This window comes from Myotis davidii, unplaced genomic scaffold (assembly GCF_000327345.1).
Source record: "Myotis davidii unplaced genomic scaffold, ASM32734v1 scaffold248, whole genome shotgun sequence".
Taxonomy (NCBI): Eukaryota; Metazoa; Chordata; class Mammalia; order Chiroptera; family Vespertilionidae; genus Myotis; species Myotis davidii.
In genome coordinates, this window is record NW_006299220.1 from 819,720 (window position 1) to 843,525 (window position 23,806).

The window sequence follows — 23,806 nt, forward strand, 5'->3', positions numbered from 1 at the left end:
CGCCCTGGAGCTGGGCAGCCGGGCAGCCGGGCAGCCAGTGCGGTCTAAGGTTCTGCTTGAATGGCCGTGTTGTGAGCAGGGAGGAGATTTTGGATGGGGAAGATGATGCTTTCTTTGAAGATGCTTTAGCATCCGGATTGTCCTGTCGGAGCCCTTCATTGAGTAAAATGGTTCAACATTTATTTTATGGAGGATGATTCTTAACAGATCTTGCGGTTGCACAGACCTTTATTTTTTAATGTTATCATTGTAGCGACTAAGCATTTTTGCTTTGTACCTTCTCAAAGTTTGGTCATACAGATTTATGCTTCACATCAACATTTGGGAGGTATTTCAGAGTTTTATTCTTTTTTGTTGTTAATCTTCATCCGAGGATATTTTTCTGTTGATTTTTAGGGAGAGTGGAAGAGAGAGGGAAAGAAAGACAAACGTCGATGTGTTGCCTCCTGTATGCACCCCGACCAGGGCACTGTCGGGTGGAGCCTGCAACCAAGGTACCTGCCCTTTGGAATCAAACCCAGGACCCTTTGGTCCACAGGCCGAGGCTCTATCCACCGAACCAAACCGGCAAGGGCTCATTCTTTTTAAAAAAGTATATTTTTATTGATTTCAGAGATGAAGGGAGGAGAGAGAGAAACATCACTGATCAGAGAGAACCATTGGTGGGCTGCCTCTTGCACGTCCTCCCCCCACCCCCACTAGGGATTGAGTCCCCAACCTGGGCATGTGCCCTTGATGGGAATGGAACCCGGGACCCTTCAGTCCTCAGCTCTATCCACTAAGCCATACCAGCTAGGCCAGGGGCGGGCAAACTTTTTGACTCAAGGGCCACAATGGGTTCTTAAACTGGACCGGAGGGCCGGAACAAAAGCATGGATGGAGTGTTTGTGTGAACTAATATAAATTCAAAGTAAACATCATTACATAAAAGGGTACGGTCTTTTTTTTTTAGTTTTATTCATTTCAAATGGGCCGGATCCGGCCTGCTGGCCGTAGTTTGCCCACGGCTGAGCTAGGCCATAGTTTCATTCTTGCTTGGATTATAAAACCAAGTTGTAGAATAGAATTTTAGGGTGTTTAAGAGGCAATCTCTATTTGTGACACTTATTTTTAACTCTCCAGTGGTTAGAATAGAGACAAGTGAGTAATATTACATAGTACAATATTTTTTGTGATGATTTAGACCCTCTACAAATGTGCATAATCATTAAACTGTCTTCATGTTTATTTTAATTAATACTAATGAAAGCAACTGAAATGGCTGGTTTTTAAAAGTTATTCAATTATTAATGATTAAGTTTGGAATCACTTCCTCAGTGATTTTATTTTTTAGTATATTTTATGATTTTTTACAGAGAGGAAGGGAGAGGGATAGGAAGTTAGAAACATTGATGAGAGAGAAACATCAATCAGCTGCCTCCTGCACACTCCCTACTGGGTATGTGCCTGCAACCAAGGTACATGCCCTTGGCCACAATCGAACCTGGGACCCTTGAGTCCGCAGGCCGACGCTCTATCCACTGAGCCAAACCAGTTAGGGCTCCTCAGTGATTTTAAATGAAAAGTAATGAGGTAGTTAGAATGTAAGAGTACAGATTTGTCAGAATTCATTTGAGAAAAACCCCTGCAGCAAATTGAAGTGTTTATTTTCTTTTCCCTCTGCTTAAAAATTTGGAACCCTCTATGATGGAAAAATTCACTTGGGGTGAATTACTCTCAGTATTGTTTTTGCTTCTTTTAAATCTTCATTGTTGAGAGTATTACAGATGTTCCCCCTTTTCCCCCCGCTTTGACCACCTCCACCCGGTTCTCCCCTGCCCCAGGCCTTTACCACCCTGTTGTCCGTGTCCGTTGGTAATGCCTGTATGCGTATAAGGTCTTTCTTTTATCTCTTCCTGTCCCCCACCCCCTTTCCCTCTGAGAATGGTCAGTCTGTTCCATTTCCATGCCTCTGATTCTATTTTATTCACTAGCTTAGTCTGTTCATTAGATTTCTTTTTTTTTTTTAAATATATTTTATTGATTTTTTACAGAGAGGAAGGGAGAGAGATAGAGAGTCAGAAACATTGATGAGAGAGAGACATCGATCAGCTGCCTCCTGCACATCTCCCACTGGGGATGTGCCCGCAACCCAGGTACATGCCCTTGACTGGAATCGAACCTGGGACCTTTCAGTCCGCAGGCCGACGCTCCATCCACTGAGTCAAACCGGTTTCGGCTGTTCATTAGATTTCTTATTCGTTTATTTTGATTTTTAGATTCAATTGTTGATAGATATGTATTTATTGCCTTTTTATTCTTCATATTTTTTATCTTTTTATTCCTCCTCTTCATAAAGAATACCCTTTAACATTTCATGTAATACTGGTTTGGTGGTGATGAACTCCTTTAGCTTTTTCTTGTGTGTGAAACTCTTTATCTGACCTTCAATTCTAAATGATAGCTTTGCTGGGTAGAGTAATCTTGGTTGTACGTCCTTGCTGTTCATCACTTTGAAAATTTCTTGCCACTCCCTTCTGGCCTGCATAGTTTCTGTTGAGAAATCAGCTGACAGTCGTATGGATGCTCCCCTGTAGGTAACTAACTGCTTTTCTCTTGCTGATTTTAAGATTCTCTCTTTGTCTTTAGCCCTTGGCATTTTAATTATGATGTGTCTTGGTGTGGTCCTCTTTGGGTTCCTCTTGTTTGGGACTCTGCACTTCCAATACTTGTAAGTCTATTTCTTTCACCAGATAGAGGAAGTTTTCTGTCATTATTTCTTCAAATAGGTTTCTAATATCTTGCTCTCTTTCTCTTCTCATCTGGCACCTCCATAATGCAAATGTTGGTATGCTTGAAGTTGTCCCACCTTCATATTTTTTAACTCTTTTTTTCTTTTTGCTCTTCTGATTGGGTGTGTTTTGAACTCTGTTTGCTTGCTTCCATTTCTTTCATTTGTGACCTGTTTTCTTTGTCTCCACATTTTGGCTGCTACCCTGTGTTAGTTTCTGTGTATTAGGTAGAGCTTCTATGTCTCCTGGAATTGGTAGAGTGGCCTTGTGTTGTAAATGTCCTCTGGTGCCCAGTGGTTCAGACTCCTGAGTCACCTGAGCTAGGCACACTAGGTGCACCCCTGCTTGGGCTGTGTACACAGTCTTGTTGTAGTTGAGCCTTGATTGCTGTTGGCATCAGTTTGAGGGATTGACCGCCAGACCAATTGGCTGTGAGGACCAGCTGTGACTATAGTGGAAGAGCTGCTATACAGAAGACACCCCTATGGAGCAGGACTTTTTTTTTTTTTTAATATTTTATTGATTTTCCACAGAGAGGAAGGGAGAGGGAGAGAGAAAGTTAGAAACATCGATGAGAAACATCGATTCAGCTGCCTCCTGCACGCCCCCCACTGGGGATGTGCCCGCAACCCGGGGCACATGCCCCTGACCGGAATCGAACCCGGGACCCTCCAGTCCCCAGGCCGATGCTCTATCCGCTGAGCCAAACCGGCCAGGGCGAGCAGGACTTGTTTCAGTGTGGCTTTGGTACTCACTGAATCTTCCCCTTGAGTGTGTCTTTTGTGGATGTGTAGAGTTGTAATCTGGTATGGTTGTAAGCTGTCCCACCTGGTGCACTGGCTCTGGAGCCTCCTGGGAGGTGCAAAGTCAGCCACTGCCTGGGGCCATGGGGCAGGAACTACAGACAGGTCTGCAGATGGCTGCCACTTGTATTGGGCTTGGAAGTGACCAGGTGAGGCCCACCTGTGAAGCAAGGCAGGCTGGTGCTAGTGCTGGGTCTTGGACCTTTTACTGATAGGTTTGGGGCATGCTGATGCCAACTGCAGCTTGTTTGAGAGATTTTAGCAAAGTCTGAAGTCTGAGCCAGGACAGGTCTTTCATATGGAAAAGCCACTACAAACAGCTTAAGTGGGGCTGCAAATTGGATGGGGCAAAGTCTCAGGGAATCACTGATGGAAACTCAGATATGGCTGCCAGCCAGCTCTGTGGCAGAGGGAGGTCCCAGCGCAGGAACAATGACCCCTGCCAGCAATCCTTGTTTGTTTCTTCATGGTTTCCTTTGTATTTCTCTATAATGTCCACATCACAGTTTTTTGTTTGTTTGTTTTTTGTTAGTGTAAGTGTACTATACTTAAGTTAGAACTAATTATCCTGAGCCTGAACAATGTAATTCCAATATGCGTGAGGGGGAATTAAATTTACATTGTGGCACTAGGAAGGGATTGGGTGTTAGTAGTAGCAATAACCCATCCTAAATGTATTGCTGTGTTTGATGTGAAATGAAACTACTTAATCAGTAGTTTTAATGCTTGTCTGAAAAGGGGTGGTATTAACAGAAGGGAGTAGTCTGCTGGAATCCAGAAAAAGAGAGCAGAGAAAACACATGCAGAAATATAAAGGACTTAAAGAAAGTATAGCAAATAAGGTTTTATAGAGGGATTGTTGATAATTTGTTTTTTCTCTTTGGTAATGTTTATATAGCACTATCTAAGGAAAAGAAATCTTAGTTTGGTAGGTGTACCAGAGACAGTCCTCTCAGGCTTTTTCTTAGCCTGGATGAATATTCCTCAGAACCCATTAAATTTGTGCTTACCAGGCAGGATTTTTAATTAATTATTAATTCAGCTCCCTATAATATTTTATTTCAGAAAGGGTATGTTTTGATAGTCTAACTATTCTTTCACTAGATAGTATATTTCCTTATTGTGAATGAATAAATTTGTAAACTAATTTATACAGCAATACTCTGTGAATTTGTTTAGTATGTGTCCAGCTGGGTACAATGATAAAATTGGGTTTCTGTTTCTGTAAAACATAGACCCTGAACCATTATGTTTCAGTCAGGTTCTGTTACCTGTAAGGATCTCTCTGACAGCTGCCTCATCTGTAGACATCTGACTCTTCTTTCTTTGGTTTCTATAGAAATAGGCATTAAAACTATATCTAAATTTCATAGCATGTATTTGGCACCTTTTTGAAGATCTTTAAAATGGAACAGCAGGATAATAAATGCCTGAGTTCTGAAGTTCAGTGAACGCCAAGGTTCCTTTCTAGTTGCGGGAATCATGATTCAAGCAGATTCCTTTCAGTACCCACCGTTACCCACCCCCACTGTTATTTGAAGGAAGTACATGGGAAGAAATAGATTTAAAGTATTATGTAAAAGCTGAAATGTTTATTTAACTGGAAGGAAATTTAACTACCTGAACTCAAAGTTCAAATTTTTTTTTTTTTAAATTTTAAATATATTTTATTGAGCTTTCACAGAGAGGAAAGGAGAGAAATAGAGAGTTAGAAACATCGATGAGAGGGAAACATCAACCAGCTGCCTCCTGCACACTCCCCACTGGGGATGTGCCCGCAACCAAGGTACATGCCCTTGACCAGAATCGAACCTGGGACCTTTCAGTCTGCAGGCCGACGCTCTATCTACTGAGCCAAACCGGTTTCGGCTCAAAGTTCAAATTTAACTCATATACTTTTTGGCTGCTTTGGTGAATAATAAGTAATAATAAGTAAATTTAGTTCAAGTAAATTTGGCTCACAATGCTCTTCAGGTAAATGTAATATCATGAATTATTAATATATTAATTTATTATATTGGTAGAGTAACCAGAAATCTTTGTGGTTTTTATGTTTCATTTAATGAAGATTAGAAGAGGAGTCATGTCAGAAGAAACAGTAAGCGAATCACAGTTTTCCTTGAAGACCACAGCACTAAGAGCGTTTGATCGCCCCCTGTCTTGGTACTATTCTCTTTCTCAGGTAAAAAAAAAAAAAAAGAAACTAACATGAAGTTGAATAATAAGTTTATTGCTCAGAGCATATTTTGCTTTCAGTGTTTAAAATTTAGTTGAAGTTTTAAAAGGTTCAGTCAAAATATTTATTAAAGTAGTTTACAACTTAACTTGGTTTTATTTTGTGTTTTTGTTGTTGTTGTTATCAAATTCATAACTCTTAAAAGGGGTTGTATTACTTTTATTTAAATTCTTTATTGTTGAAAGTATTACATGTCTCCTTTCCCCCCCATTGATCTCTCTCTCCTGCCCCCCAAGCACATGTTCTCACCTCCAACTGTCTGTGTCCATTGGTTATGCTTATATGCATACAAGTCCTTTGGTTGGTCTCCTACCCCCCAACCCCCCTCCCCCTCACCTTGCCTCTCTCCCTCTGAGGTTTGACGCTTCTATGTCTGAGGAGAGAGAGATGGAAACATCAATGATGAGGAAGAATCATTAATTGGCTGCTTCCTACATGCCTGGCTTGTGGCTGAGCAGAGCTCCCCATGTGGGAGCGCCCTGACCACCAGAGGGCAGCTCCTGCATTGAGCGTCTGCCCCCTGGTGGTCAGTGTGTGTCATAGTGACCAGTCATTCCCAGTCTTTCTGCTGTTAGGGTCGGTTTACTATAATTGAAACACTGTTGCAACTCCAGCTCTGAGGCCTGGCTGGCTGAAAGCAGGTTTCTGGGGATTGTTTAGCTTCTATAATTGCAACATAGTTGCTTAGAGTGCAGCTCAGAGGTGGGTGGCAGCAGGCAGGGAACCATAGTTTCCTCCATCACTGGAGCAAGCAAGCCTCCTGTTTGCTTCAGCTGCCTGACAGCTGGCCGCCATCTTGGTAGGCAGTTAATTTGCATATCGCCCTGATTAGCCAATGGGAAGCATGTCGGAGGTATGGTTAATTACCATGTTTGTCTATTATTAGATAGGATTATAATAATGTAGTATAATTTTAATATATAACATAGTAATAGTGAGATATGCCATTGTGACTGAAGTAATTTCACCACATGATACATAACCTGCATGGATTTAAACACATCTTGTCTTTTTTTAAATTTTTTTTAAAAAAATATATTTTATTGATTTTTTACACAGAGGAAGGGAGAGAGATAGAGAGCCAGAAACATCGATGAGAGAGAAACATTGATCAGCTGTCTCCTGCACATCTCCTACTGGGGACGTGCCTGCAACCCAGATACATGCCCTTGACCGGAATCGAACCTGGGACCTTTCAGTCCGCAAGCCGACACTCTATCCACTGAGCCAAACCGGTTTCGGCATATCTTGTCTTTTTGATTCATGTTCCAACACTGGAATTGTGTGATTGAGTAACTTTGGCAAAATACTTAACCTCTTTAAAGCCAATTTTTTTAAAAAAACGTATTTTATTGATTTTCTACGGAGAGGAAGGGAGAGGGACAGAGAGTCAGAAACATCCATGCGAGAGAAACATCGGATCAGCTGCCTTCTGCACACCCCCCACTGGGGATGTGCCCGCAACCAAACTACACGCCCTTGACCAGAACTGAACTCGGGACCCTTCAGTCTGCAGGCTGATGCTCTATCCACTGAGCCAAACTGGCTAGGGCAAAGCCAATTTTTATCTACAAAAGGAATGAAACAAGTGTCCAGCACATAGTAAAGATGAGTGAGCATCCCAATAAATATTCACTCCTATTTTATTTCCCTGTTTTATTTATTTAAGAAATAATACATTTTCCAAGTATTTTTCTTTCATTTAATGAATACATACTCTAAACAAAATACTTAAGTCTCTTTAGCTTCTGCAGTTTTCTTAAGGGTTATTTTGGTATATTACAATGTATCATGTTAATACAAACAAACTCTGTTTTTCAGATGGAAAAGGGTAAGTAGTTTAGTTGATTTTCCAAAATCAGAGTGGAGTGAGAGAGACTAGGAATTAACTAAACACTTAAAAATAAAAATCTGTCTAAATGCAGTATGGTATTCTGAATTGGTCCTGGAATAGAAAAGAACAATAGTGGGGAAACTGGTGAAAGTAGAATAGGGCTATAGCTCTTTCTTTTTTAAATTGATGAGAGAGAGAGAGAGAGAGAGAGGTTCGCTGCTCCACCCATCCATGCATTCATTGGTTGCTTCTTGTATGTGCCCTGATGGGGGACTGAACCGGAATCCTTGTTATATCAGGACAACACTCTAACCAACTGAGCTACCTGGCCAGGGCTAGGTCTATAGTTAATAATAATGTGCTAATGTTAATTTTTTAGTTTTGACAAGAGTACTATGGTTATGTAAGATATTAATATCAGAGAAAATCTGGTGATGTGGGAACTTTCTCTACTATCTTTGCAACTTTTCTGTAAATGTAAAGTTATTCCAAAATAAGGTGTTTGTTACACTAAAACAGCCATGGGCAAACTACAGCCTGCGGGCCGGATCGGCACGTTTGAAATGAATAAAACTAAAAAAAAAAAAAGACCGTACCCTTTTATGTAATGATGTTTACTTTGAATTTATATTAGTTCACACAAACATTCTGTCCATGCTTTTGTTCTGGCCCTCCGGTCCAGTTTAAGAACCCATTGTGGCCCTCAAGTCAAAAAGTTTGCCCACCCCTGCACTAAAATATTAAGAGCTCACATTTTTTGAATGCCTGCTTGTGTGAGATATTACTTTATATATGTCATCTCCTTTTATAACAACTGTATGAGGAAGATATTAATATCCCCATTTTCCAGAGTTTGCAGTTAGCATGTGACTTGTGGTATGTTCCAGTTGTCAGATTTATTCAAAATAAATGTATTAAGCATCACTGTGTTTCAGTCAAGCTCCAAAGTGTTGAGCAAGATCTAGATGTAGTCGCTGCTCTAAGAGTTAGCTTAGAACCCTTCCACAAACAAACAAAGGAGGAAGAAAAGGTGTGTGGTAAGTACTGTGTTGGACTTAAAGGAATACATCAATTTAATTCTAGTGGGAAGTTTAAGCTGTGTAAAGTGAAACAACGTTATTGGAGCAGGAGACTTGTATGTAACCAAATAACTATTCTGTTTTCAGAGAACATTAGATGAGGGAGGAAAACTTGACAAGACCATTAAACAGTGGCATCAGGTTATGGAGGGCGGAGGATTGTGCAATATGAGCACAAGGAACAGGGTCTTACTCCTTTCTTTTTATTCTCAGCGTGTGGCCCATAAGTTGATGTGCAATGCATGTTGAATGAATAGGACACATGTCTAGTTTTCATTTTGTCCGGAGGTAAGAAAATGAGATGCTGTAGTTCCAGTGCTCCAGGCAATGGTATAGAAGTATTTGACTTTCCTGGGGGGAGAGGGGAAGTAACAAATGAAAAGTGATAGGCAGGAGTAATACTAGAGACTTTCAAACCTTGTGTTGTCTAGATTACTTAGGATAAACATCTTTCCCTGGGAAATTTGCCTTATTTTTTGTCATGGAAAGGTTTCTTTTTTTCGTGAGATTAGGACTGTAAACTTTAATGGGAATTTTATGTAAAAATAATATATAACATATAAATAGAATTTAGATTTTACGCCCCGCCAGCATGGCTCAGTGGGTGAGTGTTGACTTATGAACCAGGAGGTCATGGTTCAATTCCCAGTCAGGGCACATGCCCGGGTTGCGAGCTTGATTCCCAGTGTAGGGTGTGCAGGAGGCAGCCGACCAATGATTCTCTCTCATCATTGATGTTTCTATCTCTCTCTCCCTCTCCTTCCCTCTCTAAAGGTGTTCCACTATCATCAGGACTGATTCTACTAACATGACAAAAACTAGCCCTCTTATCCGTCTTATACACAATTTCACCTATTAATGTAACCCTCCTAATTATATCTTTATTATCAATTGCAATTAGAAGTTGAGGAGGATTAAATCAAATGCAATTACGTAAAATTATGGCTTATTCATCTGTTGCTCATATAGGATAAATAATTTCTATCTTAATTTATAATCCAACCATAACATATTTTTTTTAGATTTTTTTTTTTATTGCTTAAAGTATTACAAAGGGTATTACATATGCCTCCTTTTTTCCCCAGCCCTTGACAATCCCCTGGCCTCCCCTATCCCCCAATGTCTTATGTCCATTGGTTATGCTTATATGCATGCATATAAGTCCTTTGCCAACCATAACATTATTAAACCTATTTATTGATCTATAGTCTAATAACTACTACATTCATACTATTCATAATAAATGCATGAACCACAACAACCTCCTTATTCCACATATGAAACAAGACACCACTAATTACCACATTTACTGAAGAAATTATAAACTGGCGTCATATACTTAAAGAAAGGCTCTCACTACAAGAGCCCCAGCGTTTGCTGCATGGAAGGCAGTGGAAAGGTACTAGTCCCCCCCCCTTCCTCCTTTTTTTTTTTAAGTTTTGTTGTTTTTTCTTTAGGAGTAGGATATTTTCTTAAAAAAAAATATTTTTTATTGATTTCAAAGAGGAAGGGAGAGGGAGAGAGAGATAGAAACATCAATGATGAGAGAGAATCATTGATCAGCTGCCTCCCGCACGCCCCACACTGGGGATTGAGCCTGCAACCCAGGCATATGCCCCTAACCGGAATCAAACCCGAGACCCTTCATTCTACAGGCTGATGCTCTACCCACCGAGCTAAGCCGGCTAGGGCTCTTTCGTTTTTTTTAAAATATATTTTTATTGGAGGAAGGGAGAGGGAGAGAGAAATAGAAACATCAATGATGAGAGAGGATCATTAATTGGCTGCCTCCTGCACATGGGCATGTGCCCTGACCAGGAATCAAAAATCGAACGGTGACCTCCTGGTTCATAGGTTGATGCTCAACCACTGAACCACGCCAGCTAGGGCAAGATTTGTATTTTCTGTATTCCCAGTGCTTCCTGATCAATGGAAGGCATTCCCTAAATGTTTATGGACTATAATTAGTACAATAGATTTTATTTTAATTTTTATAGCACAGTGCAAGTACATTGTAAGATGCTGAGAATTTGTTGATTAATTCACAAATAAAATGGCTTATTCAGATGCTTTTAGAAATTGAATTAATGTATGTTGGTCTAAATTTCTAGATGGTTAAAAAAATTGGTTCATTGAGAAGGTTTGATTTAATCATTCCCATAATGAAAAATCTTGCTATCATTTAGGCGGAAAATTCAGTTGCAGAATTAATCCTTAGTTGTTCAACAAATATTAACGAGGTTGAACAATGTTATGCTCCTCTTGATTCCTTGGGGAACATTTTACTTACCTGAGAACTTCAGAGCAGTGGGTAAACAATTACTTCATTTTGGTTTTTTTGGTGGGAGGGCTGGTTCTACAATTCAAATTGAGCTAGCTGCATTGAATGAATAAATATCACCTGGGTAGTATTTAATACTAGATTAGTTTAAGAATAATTTTAGTTTTTGTGTCTTTATTTTACGTGAACAAATAAAAGAAGTTTTTCTCAACCTAACTGCATCTTTTCCAGATCAGGTTTTCACCGGTAGCTAAAAAGTTGATTGTGGTAACTGCAGTGACTGCTGTATCTGTAATTTTTCTGGCCCATCATTTTAAAAGAAGACGTGGGAAGAAGAAAGGAAAAATATTACCATGGGAACCAGAGCACCTCATACTTGAATACACTAAAAGAGCAGCGTCTGAAAAAGGTATGTAGAAGTAGCTAAATTAAGTCTACAAAAGAAATGTAATAGCCCTGACCGGTTTGGCTCAGTGGATAGAGCGTCGCCCTGTGGGCTGAAGGGTTCCGGGTTCGATTCCGGTCAAGGGCATGTACCTTGGTTGTGGGCACATCCCCAGTTGGGGGTATGCGGGAGGCAGCTGATCGATGTTTCTCTCTCATCGATGGTTCTGACTCTCTATCCCTCTCCCTTCTTCTCTGTGAAAAATCAATAAAATATATTTTAAAAAAAGAAATGTTATATGTAAATCATAACTGAATGCAATAATTTCAGTGGTTTAGTCGCCAAAATTTTCTTCCTTAATATTTAACTCATAAGTAATGCAGATTAATTTTAGACAAATTAGGAAATACAGATGAGCAAATAGAAGAAATTAAAACTATTGGAAACTTTGCTCCCCTGGAAATAACTACTGATAATATTTTGGCATATGTTTGTCCATTTATATTTCCTTTTAAATATCATATTGAGGGGAAAAAAACAAAAACAAATAAAGATAATATTGAGACATAAAATTTTATACAGTAGTCTCCCCTATCCATGGTTTTGCTTACTATAGTTTCAGTTACCTGCAGTCAACCATCAGAAAATATTAAATGGAAAGTTCCAAAAATAAAGAATTCGTAAGTTTTAAATGGTGTGCCGATCTGGGTAGTGTGATGAAATTGTATGCTGCCCTGCTTCATCTGGCCTGGGACAGAATCATCCATTTGTCCCCCACATCCACGCTATATATGCTACCCACCTTTTAATCACCTGGTAGCCATTTCACTTATCACATTGACTGTCACGGTGTCAGAGAGCTTGTGTTCAAATAACCCTTATTTTACTTAATAATCACCCCAAAGTACAAGAGTAATGGTTTGACAATTTGCATGTGCCAAAGGGAAACCATGAAGTATGCATGTATAGGAAAAAACTGTGTGTATACATATATCTATATATATAGTTCAGTACTGTTTGTGTTTTAAGGCATCCACTGTGCATCTTGGAATGTATTCCTGACAGATAAGGTGGGGGAGGGGGGACTACTGTATTATGTATAAGAAAATGATTTTTATATATTTTTATTTATATTTTTATTGATTTCAGAGAGGAAGGGAGAGGGAGAGAGAGATAGAAACATCAATGATGAAAGAGTATCATTGATCAGCTGCCTCCTGCACACCCCCTGCTGGGGATCGAGCTGTCAGTCAACCCGGGCATGTGCCCTTGACTGGAATTGAGCCAGGACCCTTCAGTCCTCAGGCCGATGCTCTATCCACTGAGCCAAGTCAGTCAGGGATGATTTATATATTTTAGGTAAAATTCAGATCATACCTTTTGTAACATGATCTTAAAATATTTAACAGTATGTAAAAATGTCCTTCCAGGTCAATAAATATATATTTATGCCATAATTTACATTTTTATTTACTTATTAATTTTCAGTATTATAAAAAATAATTCACATATGTGCTCTCACTTTTAATATGTACTGTGTTAAATTTGTATAAATAAACCCTTATTTATTTAACCAGTGCCCCATTATTCACTTTAGGATGTTTTTCTTGCTACATATACACTTGCTGACTATTTCCTTAGTATATAATGTAGTTTCTGTTAGTGATATAGTACATATTATTAAATTGTGTCAATGAAAATAATTTCTCGAGCATGCGGGATTTCTTATTTTCTTAATTTTTAAATTATTTTTAGGTTTATGATTTAGTGTATCATATGCTTTTGTGATTCATTTGCAAAGCAAATCATTAACAAATGACTATTTTGTACCAAGTCTAGTGAATATTACAACAGTAATGATGGCTCTTACTGAGATCTTATTAGATTTCAGGTACAGTGTTAAATGCTATATATTCACTGTGTTAGTTAATCTTTATAGAAATCTTATGAATTTGGACTATAATTATGTTATTGTTCCAATTCTATACATGAAGAAAATTGAGATATGGTAAATGACTTGCTTAAGTTCATATAACTAATAAATGCCAGCATTTGAATAGAAGAGTGTCTGAGGTACTGCATTAAGATAATCTAAGGCATAATATCTGCCCTAAACCAATGGATAGATGATTAAGGGCATCAGCTGTATAAAAAAAAAATAATCACAATGAAATGTGATATGGATAAGGTTTATGTGTAATTCAGGAAAGGAAATGCTTATATTGTTAAATTTATAATTTAAAGGTTCATAGTTGTATTTTTTAAAAAATCCTCACTCCAGGATATGTTTTTATTGATTTCTTTTTAATTCATATTTTTTATTTCAGAGAGGAGAGGGGAGAGAGAGAGATAGAAACATCAGTGCTGAGAGAGAATCATGGATTGGCTGCCTCTTGCATGCCCCCCACTAGGGATCGAGCCTGCAACCTGGACATGTGCCCTTGACCCGAATCGAACCTGGGACCCTCCAGTCCGCAGGCCGACACTCCATCCCCTGAGCCACATCGGTTAGGGCTTTATTGATTAAAAAAAACAAAATTTTCTGTTGGTTTCAGAAAGGAAGGAAGAGGGAGAGAGAGATAGAAACATCAATGATGAGAGAGAATCATTGATTGCCTGCCTCCTGCACACCCCCTACTGGGGAATCAAGCCCACAACTCAGGCATGTGCCCTGATTAGGAATCTAACCGTGACCTCCTGGTTCATGAGTAGACGCTCAACTAGCTGAGCCACCTGGCCAGGGGAGGTTCAGAGTTTTCAATATTTTTATATTAATTACATTAGATCATCAAATACCACCCTAATTAATTAGATGAATGTTTTATTCTTCATTTAAGAATCATATTTTAGCAATATTAAAAACATTGTATAAAGATGTAGATTTTAATAATGGTGTACATTTAATAATTTATACAATTGAGTGAAATATGTTTGAAGATCAGCTTTGTGAATTAATATAACATAAACTTTGAAATTTTACCTGAAATTTATCATTGGACTTATGATACTTTTAATATTTATGTTTGTTTGGTAGGTTCAAGTTGTTCCAGTAGTAGACAGAATTTGACATTATCTTTAAGTTCTATCAAAGACAAAGGATCTCAGTCTTGTAACTATGCTAATGGAGGACTTTTCAGTAAATACTCAGGTTCTGCACAGAGTTTGGCCTCTGTAAGTAAAGAAGAAAATCAATTATTCTTTTAAGATTATCTATTGGTTTAAATGTTATACAATTACAGTAGTTCTTAATATGGAAAGAACCTTAAAAAACCTGATTGAGCCTGTTTTCTTCAGGCAAATGAAATTATCCTTTTGCTAAATATTTAGCCAGTTTGTTTCCAGGTTTTTTGAGTAAGTGATGTGGTCCCATGGGGTCCTATAAAAATGGTGGTGATATGGAAATGTTGCTTCAAAGCTACATGTTCTGCAAAAAGCTGGAAGATGCATCCAGATTTTGTACTAGGTCACAAAACTCACTTGATAAGCCTGCTTAGGTAAAAATGTTTGATTTGCTGTAGCCAAGTATGGAGTTCCTCACCTCTGTCTTCCGAGTATTATTATAGAAGGAGAGGCCCAGTGCATGAAATTCGTGCATTGGGGGGTGTCCCTCAGCCTGACCTGTGCCCTCTTGCAGTCCAGGAGCCTTCAGGGGATGTCTGACTGCCAGCTTAGGCCTGCTCCCCACAGGCAGCAGGCCTAAGCTGGCAGTCAGACATCCTTAGTGCTGCCGCCGAGGTGGGAGAGGCTCCCGCCACCACCGCTGCACTCGCCAGCTGTGAGCCCTGTGGAAGCACACTGACCACCAGGGGTCAGCTCCTGCGTTGAGTGTCTGCCCCCTGGTGGTCAGTACACATCATAGTGACTGGTCATTTTGTTTGGTTGATTTGCTTATTAACCTATTATTATATAGGATTGATTGATGAGTGAGGAATGAAGTTACTGTTTGTTTAACTCTAATATAGTTTAAAATTATTTTAAAAATAGGTAGTATATGCATTTGTTAAATACAGAAGCAAGAAATGTACAGTGAAAGATGTATTCCTGATCCTCAATTCCCCCTCTTGAGACAAACTGACATTTTCTTATGTATAATCTTTCAGGGAATGCATGCCTCTACCATCATATATATTCATTTATTTTTTATTTTTTGTATTGATTTCAGAGAGAGGATGGGGGAGGGGGGGAGAGAGAGAGAGAGAGAGAGAGAGAGAGAAACAAACAAACATCGATTGGCTGTCTCTTGCATGCTCCTTACTGGGGATAGAGCCCTCAACTCTGGCATGTGCCCTGATGGGGAATCAAACCTGTGACACCTCCTGTTGCATAGAATGACACTCAACCAACTGAGCCACACCAGCTGGGCTTATGTGTATTTATTTAAAAAAATAACTTACAGTACACCATATTTTGTTCTGTATCTTCTATATTTTGTTAGAATATATAGCTGCCCCATTCTTTTTTTCCCCAAGGTATTTTATTTTATTATTATTTTTAAAAACTATATATTTTTATTGACTTCAGAGAGGAAAGGAGAGGGAGAGAGAGGTAGAAACATCAATGATGAGAATCACTGATCGGCTGCCTCCTGCATGCCCCCCACTGGGGATCAAGCCCGCAACTTGGGCATATGCCCTGACTGGGAATCGAACCGGTGACCTCTCGGTTCCTGGGTCGACGCTCAACCGCTGAGCTACGCGTGGCTGGGTGGTATTTTTTTTTTAGTTTTTTTTTTATTTCAAGAAAAATGATTTTAAATATAATAATGTTACATGCACTAAACATTAATATCTCAAGAGAAATGATTTTAAATATGATAATGTTATGTGCAGTAAACACCAATTATTCAAGAAAAATGACCTTACATATAATATTACATGCAATAAAAAATATTTCAAGGATAAAAGGATTTTAAATATAATAATATTACCAAAACTGTACTAACATAGTATGATGATATCACAAAAGTTGTAGAAAATATTAAATATCTGCAAATAACAGGATTACTTTTATTATATTCTAGAATATTTTTCCCCCTCTGGCTCTATTTTTGTTCATCAGTTTATATTGTTCATTATTTTCCACAAATGAGTGAGATCATATGATATTTATCTTTCTCTGACTTGCTTCTTTCGCTTAGCATCATGCTTTTAAAGTCTACTTTGTTGGATATGAGTATTGCTACGCCAGCTTTTTATTCTTTTCCGTTTGCATGGAAATTTTTTCCATCCCTTCACTTTCATCCTGTGTGTGTCTTTTGTTTTGAGGTGGATCTCCACTTTAAAATGGAGTCAGAATTGCTATCCCAGAGAAACTGCCTTGCAAGTCTTACTGTACCTCAAATCTTTGGAATGTAAAACCAGGGTAAAATAACTTTTTTACTAGGCCTAAAGCAGCATTATACCCCAAATAACTGCAAAGATAACAAGAAATCAGAAATACTATGACTGCCGGATCGAAAATGAAAAACATGGTTTAGAATTAGCATCACTATTTTAGTTTATCTGCACTTACAGAAATGCCTTCCTTCATTGAGTAGTTGGCCCCCTTTTCTTCCTCATAAATACCCCTTGCCTTTCTTTCCTACTCAGAACACTTATAGGACTTCCACCTGAATCAGTGCTGCCTGAGTAGCTATTCTTATGGATCTCTAATAAATGCTTGTTGCCTCTCATTTTACCCTTTTATTTTTGGGTTAACACTAGTTACCTCAAATCAAAGTAGGTGTCGATAAAATTTATAAGTAAATACTTAATAAGCCAATGAACTATAAAAAAACTGCTTGATTTTTGATGAAAATAACTGATTTATGTTTAAAATATTGTTCTTGTGTATTTTTGAACAAATAAAATTTTTAGGGTCTTAGAATTTTTAGTCTTAATTACTCCAAAATTTGATTAAATATAATCAGATTTATTTCTTCAAGTAGAAATAATATGGATTGTTTTGCTAGAAATAGGATTTATATAAATAATTTATAAATATAAAAAGTTTCAAAATACTATGAAAAAAGAGATTTTGAAGTAACTTTTGTCCATCTTAATTTTAGGTTCAGAGTGTCAATTCTTGTCATAGCTGTGCTTGTGGCAATTCTAATTCCTGGGACAAAACAGATGAAGATGACATTAAACTTGTTAACATTCCTGTGACTACTCCTGAGAACTTATACTTGATGGGTAGGAATAACATAATAAAGTTTTAAGATATACTTATTTAATATGAAACTAAAGAACTTCGTTCTAAGGGAAGCAACTATAATTTTAAAATGTTCTTATATCTACTGAATCTAGTGTATATAACACAATCTATTGTATTAGTTTCCTGAGGGTGCTGTAACAAATTACCACTTGGTGGCTTATAACAGCAGAAATTTATTATTTCAGAGTCCTTGAGGTGAGAAGCCTGAAATCTTTATCATTGGGTTGAAATCAAGGTGTCATTAGGGCCATGCTCCCTCTGGAGTCTTAGGAGAGAATCTGTTTCTTGTCTCTTCTAGTTTCTCAGTGGTTCTCAACCTTCCTAATGCCCCGACCCTTTAATACAGTTCCTGGTGTTGTGGTGACCCCCAATCATAAAATTATTTTCATTGCTACTTCATAACTGTAATTTTGCTACTGTTATGAATCATAATGGAAATATCTGATATGCAGGATGTATTTTCAGGGGTCGTGACCCACAGGTTGAGAACTGCTCTTAGTGGCTTCTGGCTTGTGGCCTCCTGATTTAAGTTCCTGCCTTTCTCTTCATTTACCTTTTTACCTAACTATTATTGATTTTCTTCTTCTATCCAGAGAAGAATTTAAATAGAAAGAGGCCTGTGTTTTACATCTCTTGGCTTGATCATTAGAATGTCTAGAAAGTCTCACTGGGTCTCAGAAAGAGAACCAGAGAATGCTTTCACTGTTTTTCTCTACTCTATTTCAGGCTATATTCCTTTTAATGAAAGGAAATTCATATTAATTAATAATAATAAAAAAGCCCAAAACCCTTGATGCAGCTCCCAGGCAATGAGCAGTAAAGGGGATGATGACTTGTCAGGACTGTGTGCCTCTGAGTGCACTCTGATCATCTCCAGTAGTATCCCAGTAGGTACTCCTGCCTGTGGGGAAAGGTGTAAGAGTAGTTCTTTTGCCACCTTTTCCAAAGGTCTCCAGAGCATTAAGCTCACTATGCTTCTAGATAACTCTATGTCTAGTAAAACTACCTCACAGCTTCTCTTGGAATATTGAAAAGAAATAGAGCAAAACTTGAGAAGCGGGTAGGAGTCTGAATATCATAGAATCAGGATTGGTAAGAGCCCTATGTGTCAGCTGATAGCTTCTTATCAAATAGTTTCTTTTACTTATTTGTCAGTTTTCATTTTAACTTAGGGGTTATTTCGAAGGATAGTTGTGTGACTATAAAAATTTGCCATTATTGTTGGACTTTTGATGAATTCAAGATATTGTTCTAGAAAAATCCTAAGCACCATATACATTTGAGTTACATTTTTAAATGTCATTTCTCTCTTATTTTTGGTTGACTGGAACTACTGGAATACATTGGGAAATTAAGATTATACTATGAAATGATGTGAGCATAAAATTATTCTTTAGTGCCGAAATTACTGTCAGATTGTTTGCCATTGATGATAACAATGTGAAAAACACTTGAGACCCCAGATGATTTATTTTGGCATTGGTTTTGCTTACTTACAATTGTTCTGTTCTTAATTTTTAGGTATGGAATTGTTTGAAGAGGCATTGCGTCGATGGGAACAAGCTCTAACCTTTCGAAATAGACAGGCTGAAGATGAAGCCTGTAGCTCCATTAAATTGGGTGCAGGAGATGCCATTGCTGAAGAAAGTGTAGATGTAAGTTAAGGGAGATTTATCTGAGAGTGGTCTTCATAGTATTGGAGGAATCAAACTATTTTTATTGTTGATTCAGTGCACTTGCTTTCTATGGCATTTAATAATAGAACTGTTTATTTTCTCCCCTAGGATTATTTGGGACTATTTGTTATTGGGCTTTTTCTGTTCAGTTACTTGTTACATTCCAAATTTGCAAATTATCATCAAGTTTCCTGATTTTCTAAGAATGTATAGAATTAAAGCAGATATGATTTCTAAAGGAATTTGTAAATGTCTGTTTTGTGCTTTGGATTTAATTAAGTTCCATTATATTCACAGAACTCACATTAAGTTAGAGCTGGACTGATACTTACTGATCATCTAGGCTAGTGATTCTCAAATTTGGGCATACATCAGAATCATCTGAAAGGCTTGTGAAAACACAGATTTGAGAACCCCACCCCTAGGGTTTAAAAAAATTTTTTAATGTTTTTTTATTTCAGAGTGAGAAAGGGAGAGGGATAGAAACATCAGTGATGAGACAGAATCACTGATCAGTTGCCTCCTGCACGCCCCCTATTGGGGATTGAATCCATAACCTAGGAATGTGCCCTGACTGGAGTTGAACTGTGACCTCCTGGTTCATGGGTCAATGCTCAACCACAGAGCCACACCAGCCAGGCCCAGGGTTTTAATTCAGTGGGGCTGAGGTAGGTCCTGAGAATTTGCATTTCTAGCAAGCTCCCAGATAATGTTGATGCTGCTGGTCCAGGGACCTTACTTTGAGAATCGCTGATTTGGTCCAACACAATTTCACAAAGACACCGAATCTCTGAGAACTGAGATGATTTAGCCAGAGGCACAGCTAGACCCCAGGCCTCCTGACTTCTGTCACAGTATTCTCACCACCCTACAGTAGTTTTTTATATCCCACACTTCCGTGCCTTTCATTTAAAAGTGGAAAATGTTTCTGAGTTCAACATTAAAATATAATTTCGCTGTGTTCCTTTTTCTCTGTTTCTAGGATATTATTAGCACTGAATTTATCCATAAGCTTGAATCTCTGCTGCAAAGAGCATATCGTCTCCAAGAGGAGTTTGAAGCTACGCTGGGGGCATCTGATCCTAATTCTCTTGCTAATGATTTTGGTAAGATGGATATTTTACATGGTTTTTATTAAATATGTGGTTTTATTTTTTATATTCTTGTAATTATTTAACTATGTTACTATGGTTACATATTTTTTATGAAATAGCAAAGAGCCAAAATGTCCTATCATATTTATTGTTTTTTCTTTCAGTTTTATTTTTCAAGTAAACTTAATGGCTTTAAGATACAAAGTCAAGTCTTAGCTGGTGTGGCTCAGTTGGTTGGAGTGTTGTTCCATGCACTGGAAGGTCTTGGGTTCAATTCCCAGTCAGGGCACATACGCAGGTTGTGGGTTCAATTCCTGGTCAGGTTGTGTATGGGAGGCAACAGATCGATGTTTTTCTTGCTCTCTCCCTCTCCCCCTTCCTTCCTCTCTAAAATCAATTTTTTAAAAAAAGGTGTAAATTCAAGTACTTGTAGTAGGAAGGATTGTGACATTATTTTAAAAGAATCTGGTATATTCTAAGTGAAAGAATCCCAGTTAAAGTGCTAGAGAGAGGGATAAACAATAATATAAAAGTGGGACATTAAGACACACCAGAAATGTGCATGTCAATCATTGCACACATTTAAAATATTTTAAGTAATTATATTTCTTGGACTCCGTTTTAATTGCAGGCTAGATTTTGATGTAAGTAATCAATACATTTATTATTATATACCATTGCCTTTGTTTCCTATTTTAAAGAGAAAAGAACGTTGAAGAGACTTTTTTGTGTTTTTTTAAGAGACTTAAGTCTTCCAAAGAAAGAATTATTCAAATTGCTTCCTGCATTTCTGTAAATGCTCCAAAAAAATGAAATAAGACAAAATTATCTCTTTTTGTTAAAAATAATTTGAGTCTTTTTATTGAGGAGGATTGTTGTATTCTAGTAAAAAACAAAACAAAAAACCATTTAAGGAATGTTAAGTTTTTCAACATTTATTTCTGAAGGTGAAGTACTGAAAGTGGCTGCATTTTGAATTGTTTACGTGTCTGTGCATTTTGAATTTAGGTGAGAGATTTGATTTGTACAGGCATAGGGGAATGTGCAGAGTTTCATCCCTCCAGACACCTGGATGTGTTCACCAACCTGGAAGCTTTCTAAGCTCTGTAGTGAGCATTCTGGAGGCTTCAGTGTGTAGGCTCCATTGAGTAAATCATTGACAACTGGTGATTAATGTCCTCTCCAGCCCCACTCCCCTCGGGTCAGGGCTGGAGCTTAAAGTTCCAACCTTCAATCACAGGTTGGTTCCCTTGGATCCATCCCCCTTTCTCTAAGAGTCACCTAATTAGCATAAATTCTCCTATGGGTTGAAAAGGGCTTATTATAAATAATAAAAGATGCTCCTGTAACCCTCATCACTCAGGAAATTCCAAGGATTTTAGGAGCTCGGTGTCAGGAACTTGATAAATATATAGTACGTATTATATCACAACATCACATTGAAAATGGATGGGGTCAGAGTCAGAGATCTGAGGCATGACCCTTTCAAGTTACCTTAGGTCCCAAGAATCATTATTAAAAAAATATTTTCAAAAATTTTTTATTACAGTTGAAAACAATATTATATTAGCTATACCAAGAATTATTAAGACACTTTGTTGTTCATGCAGGTAAAAATTCAACTGACTCTACTTTCACATTTTTTTTTATCTTGATTGTAAAGATATCTTAGGATACTTTATGATATACTAAAATATATGTGTATTTATCTACTTAGCTAGTAATTTAGGAAAATGTAAAACATTTTTTGAAGCCGAAACCAGTTTGGCTCAGTGGATGGAGCGTCGGCCTGCGGACTGAGGGGTCCCGGGTTCGATTCCGGTCAAGGGCATGTGCCTGGGTTGCGGGCACGTCCCCAGTGGGGGATGTGCAGGAGGCGGCTGGTCGATGTCTCTCTCTCATCGATGTTTCTGACTTTCTGTCTCTCTCCTTTCCTCTCTGTAAAAAATCAATAAAATATATTTTAAAAAAACAAAACAAAAAAACACATTTTTTGAAAAAGTTTAATATAAGTTGACATTTTATTTGGAAATATTGCCAGCTTTTCTGCAGGTAAGATATTTGCCCGAAGTATTCATAACTGGTTTTATACTCCCTTACAAATCATCTTAGTTTTGGAAGGCACACGGGTCAGGTTTTATTGACAAAGTTAGAGCTTCAGCAAAACTTATTTCACGAATTTGGAATTCAAAATATAAACAGATAACCTGGCTGGTGTGGCTCAGTGGTTGAGCATAAACCTAGGAACCAGGAGGTCATGGTTCATCTGGTCTGGGCATATGCCTGATTTTGGGCTTGATGCCCAGTGTGGGGTGTGCAGGAGGCAGTCGATCAATGATTCTCTCATCATTGATGTTTCTGTCTCTATCTCCCTCTCACTTCCTGTCTAAAATCAATAAAAATATATTTTAACCCTAGCCGGTTTGGTTCAGTGGATAGTGTTGGCCTGTGGCCTATGATGGACACTGACCACCAGGGGGCAGACACTCAATGCAGGAGCTGCCCTTAGCCCACAGGCCCCAGGCCGGCCAAGACAGGTGTGAGCAGCCTCCCCCAACCCCACCAATTGCCCGCCAGTCACCCTGCAGAGGAAGGTAACCAGCAGGAGTGGCAGGAGGTGGGGCCAGTGAATGGGCAGCTCCAGGCCGGCCAAGGTGGATGCCAGTGGGGGCCCCTGATAGATCCTCTGATTGCCCCGCAGATCAGCCCTGATTGCAAACAGGCCTAGGGACCCTACCCATGCACGAATTTCGTGCTGCACCAGGCCTCTAATATTCCAATAAAGCTATTAAAAAACAAAACAAAAATAAAACAATAATGTTTTCTACCAGGAAAAAAAAAAAAAGCTGTTAAAAATAGAGTATGGCATTAACGGGTTTAGCTCAGTGGATATAGCGTCGGCCTGCAGACTGAAGGGTTCCGGGTTCAATTCCTGGTCAGTCAGGGCATATGCCCAGGTTGCGGGCTCGATCCTCAGTAGGGTGCATGCAGGAGGCAGCCAATCAGTGATTCTCTCTCATCATTGATGTTTGTATCTCTCTCTCCCTCTCCCTTCCTCTCTGAAATCAATAAAGAAAAATACAGTATGATTCTGTTAAGCTAATTTTTTTAAAAATATATTTTATTGATTAGTTTTATTCATTTCAAACGGGCCGGATCCAGCCTGCTGGCCGTAGTTTGCCCACGGCTGCTCTATCCACTGAGCCAAACCGGGTTTGGCAAGCTAATTTTAAGTAAGCATATTTTTGTGAATTTGGAACAGTGCAAAATAGCACTTAATGCTAAAAATTTTAAGCAATGCTTAATACCCAAAATTAAAAAAAAAAGATCAAGAATCACTTTGTTTCAAAGCTAGGAGGCCTGGTGAATTAAAAACCATGGTTACTCCAGGTGGTACCACTTTAACTGGTAACTGGAAATACTGAGCATCCTTTGTCACTATCCTGTGAACC

General features: G+C 38.4%; 1 protein-coding gene across 3 annotated transcripts in view; it reads left to right on the plus strand.

Annotated features, from left to right (window-relative positions):
* The first annotated feature begins 461 nt into the window (after positions 1–461).
* Positions 462–23,806, plus strand: part of FAM73A (family with sequence similarity 73 member A) — a 74,804-nt gene continuing 51,459 nt past the window's right edge. The window contains exons 1-7 of one of the 3 annotated variants that reach the window (XM_006774664.2): positions 462–494; positions 5,643–5,756; positions 11,236–11,413; positions 14,424–14,560; positions 17,436–17,562; positions 19,106–19,239; positions 20,243–20,366. In XM_006774664.2, coding sequence (XP_006774727.1) covers positions 5,658–5,756; positions 11,236–11,413; positions 14,424–14,560; positions 17,436–17,562; positions 19,106–19,239; positions 20,243–20,366 — 799 coding nt within the window. In that variant the 5' untranslated portion in view covers positions 462–494; positions 5,643–5,657. Of the gene's footprint in view, positions 495–5,354; positions 5,361–5,642; positions 5,757–11,235; positions 11,414–14,423; positions 14,561–17,435; positions 17,563–19,105; positions 19,240–20,242; positions 20,367–23,806 lie in introns of those variants that run through there. The other 2 variants (XM_006774666.2, XM_006774665.2) reach the window with 2 other exon arrangements.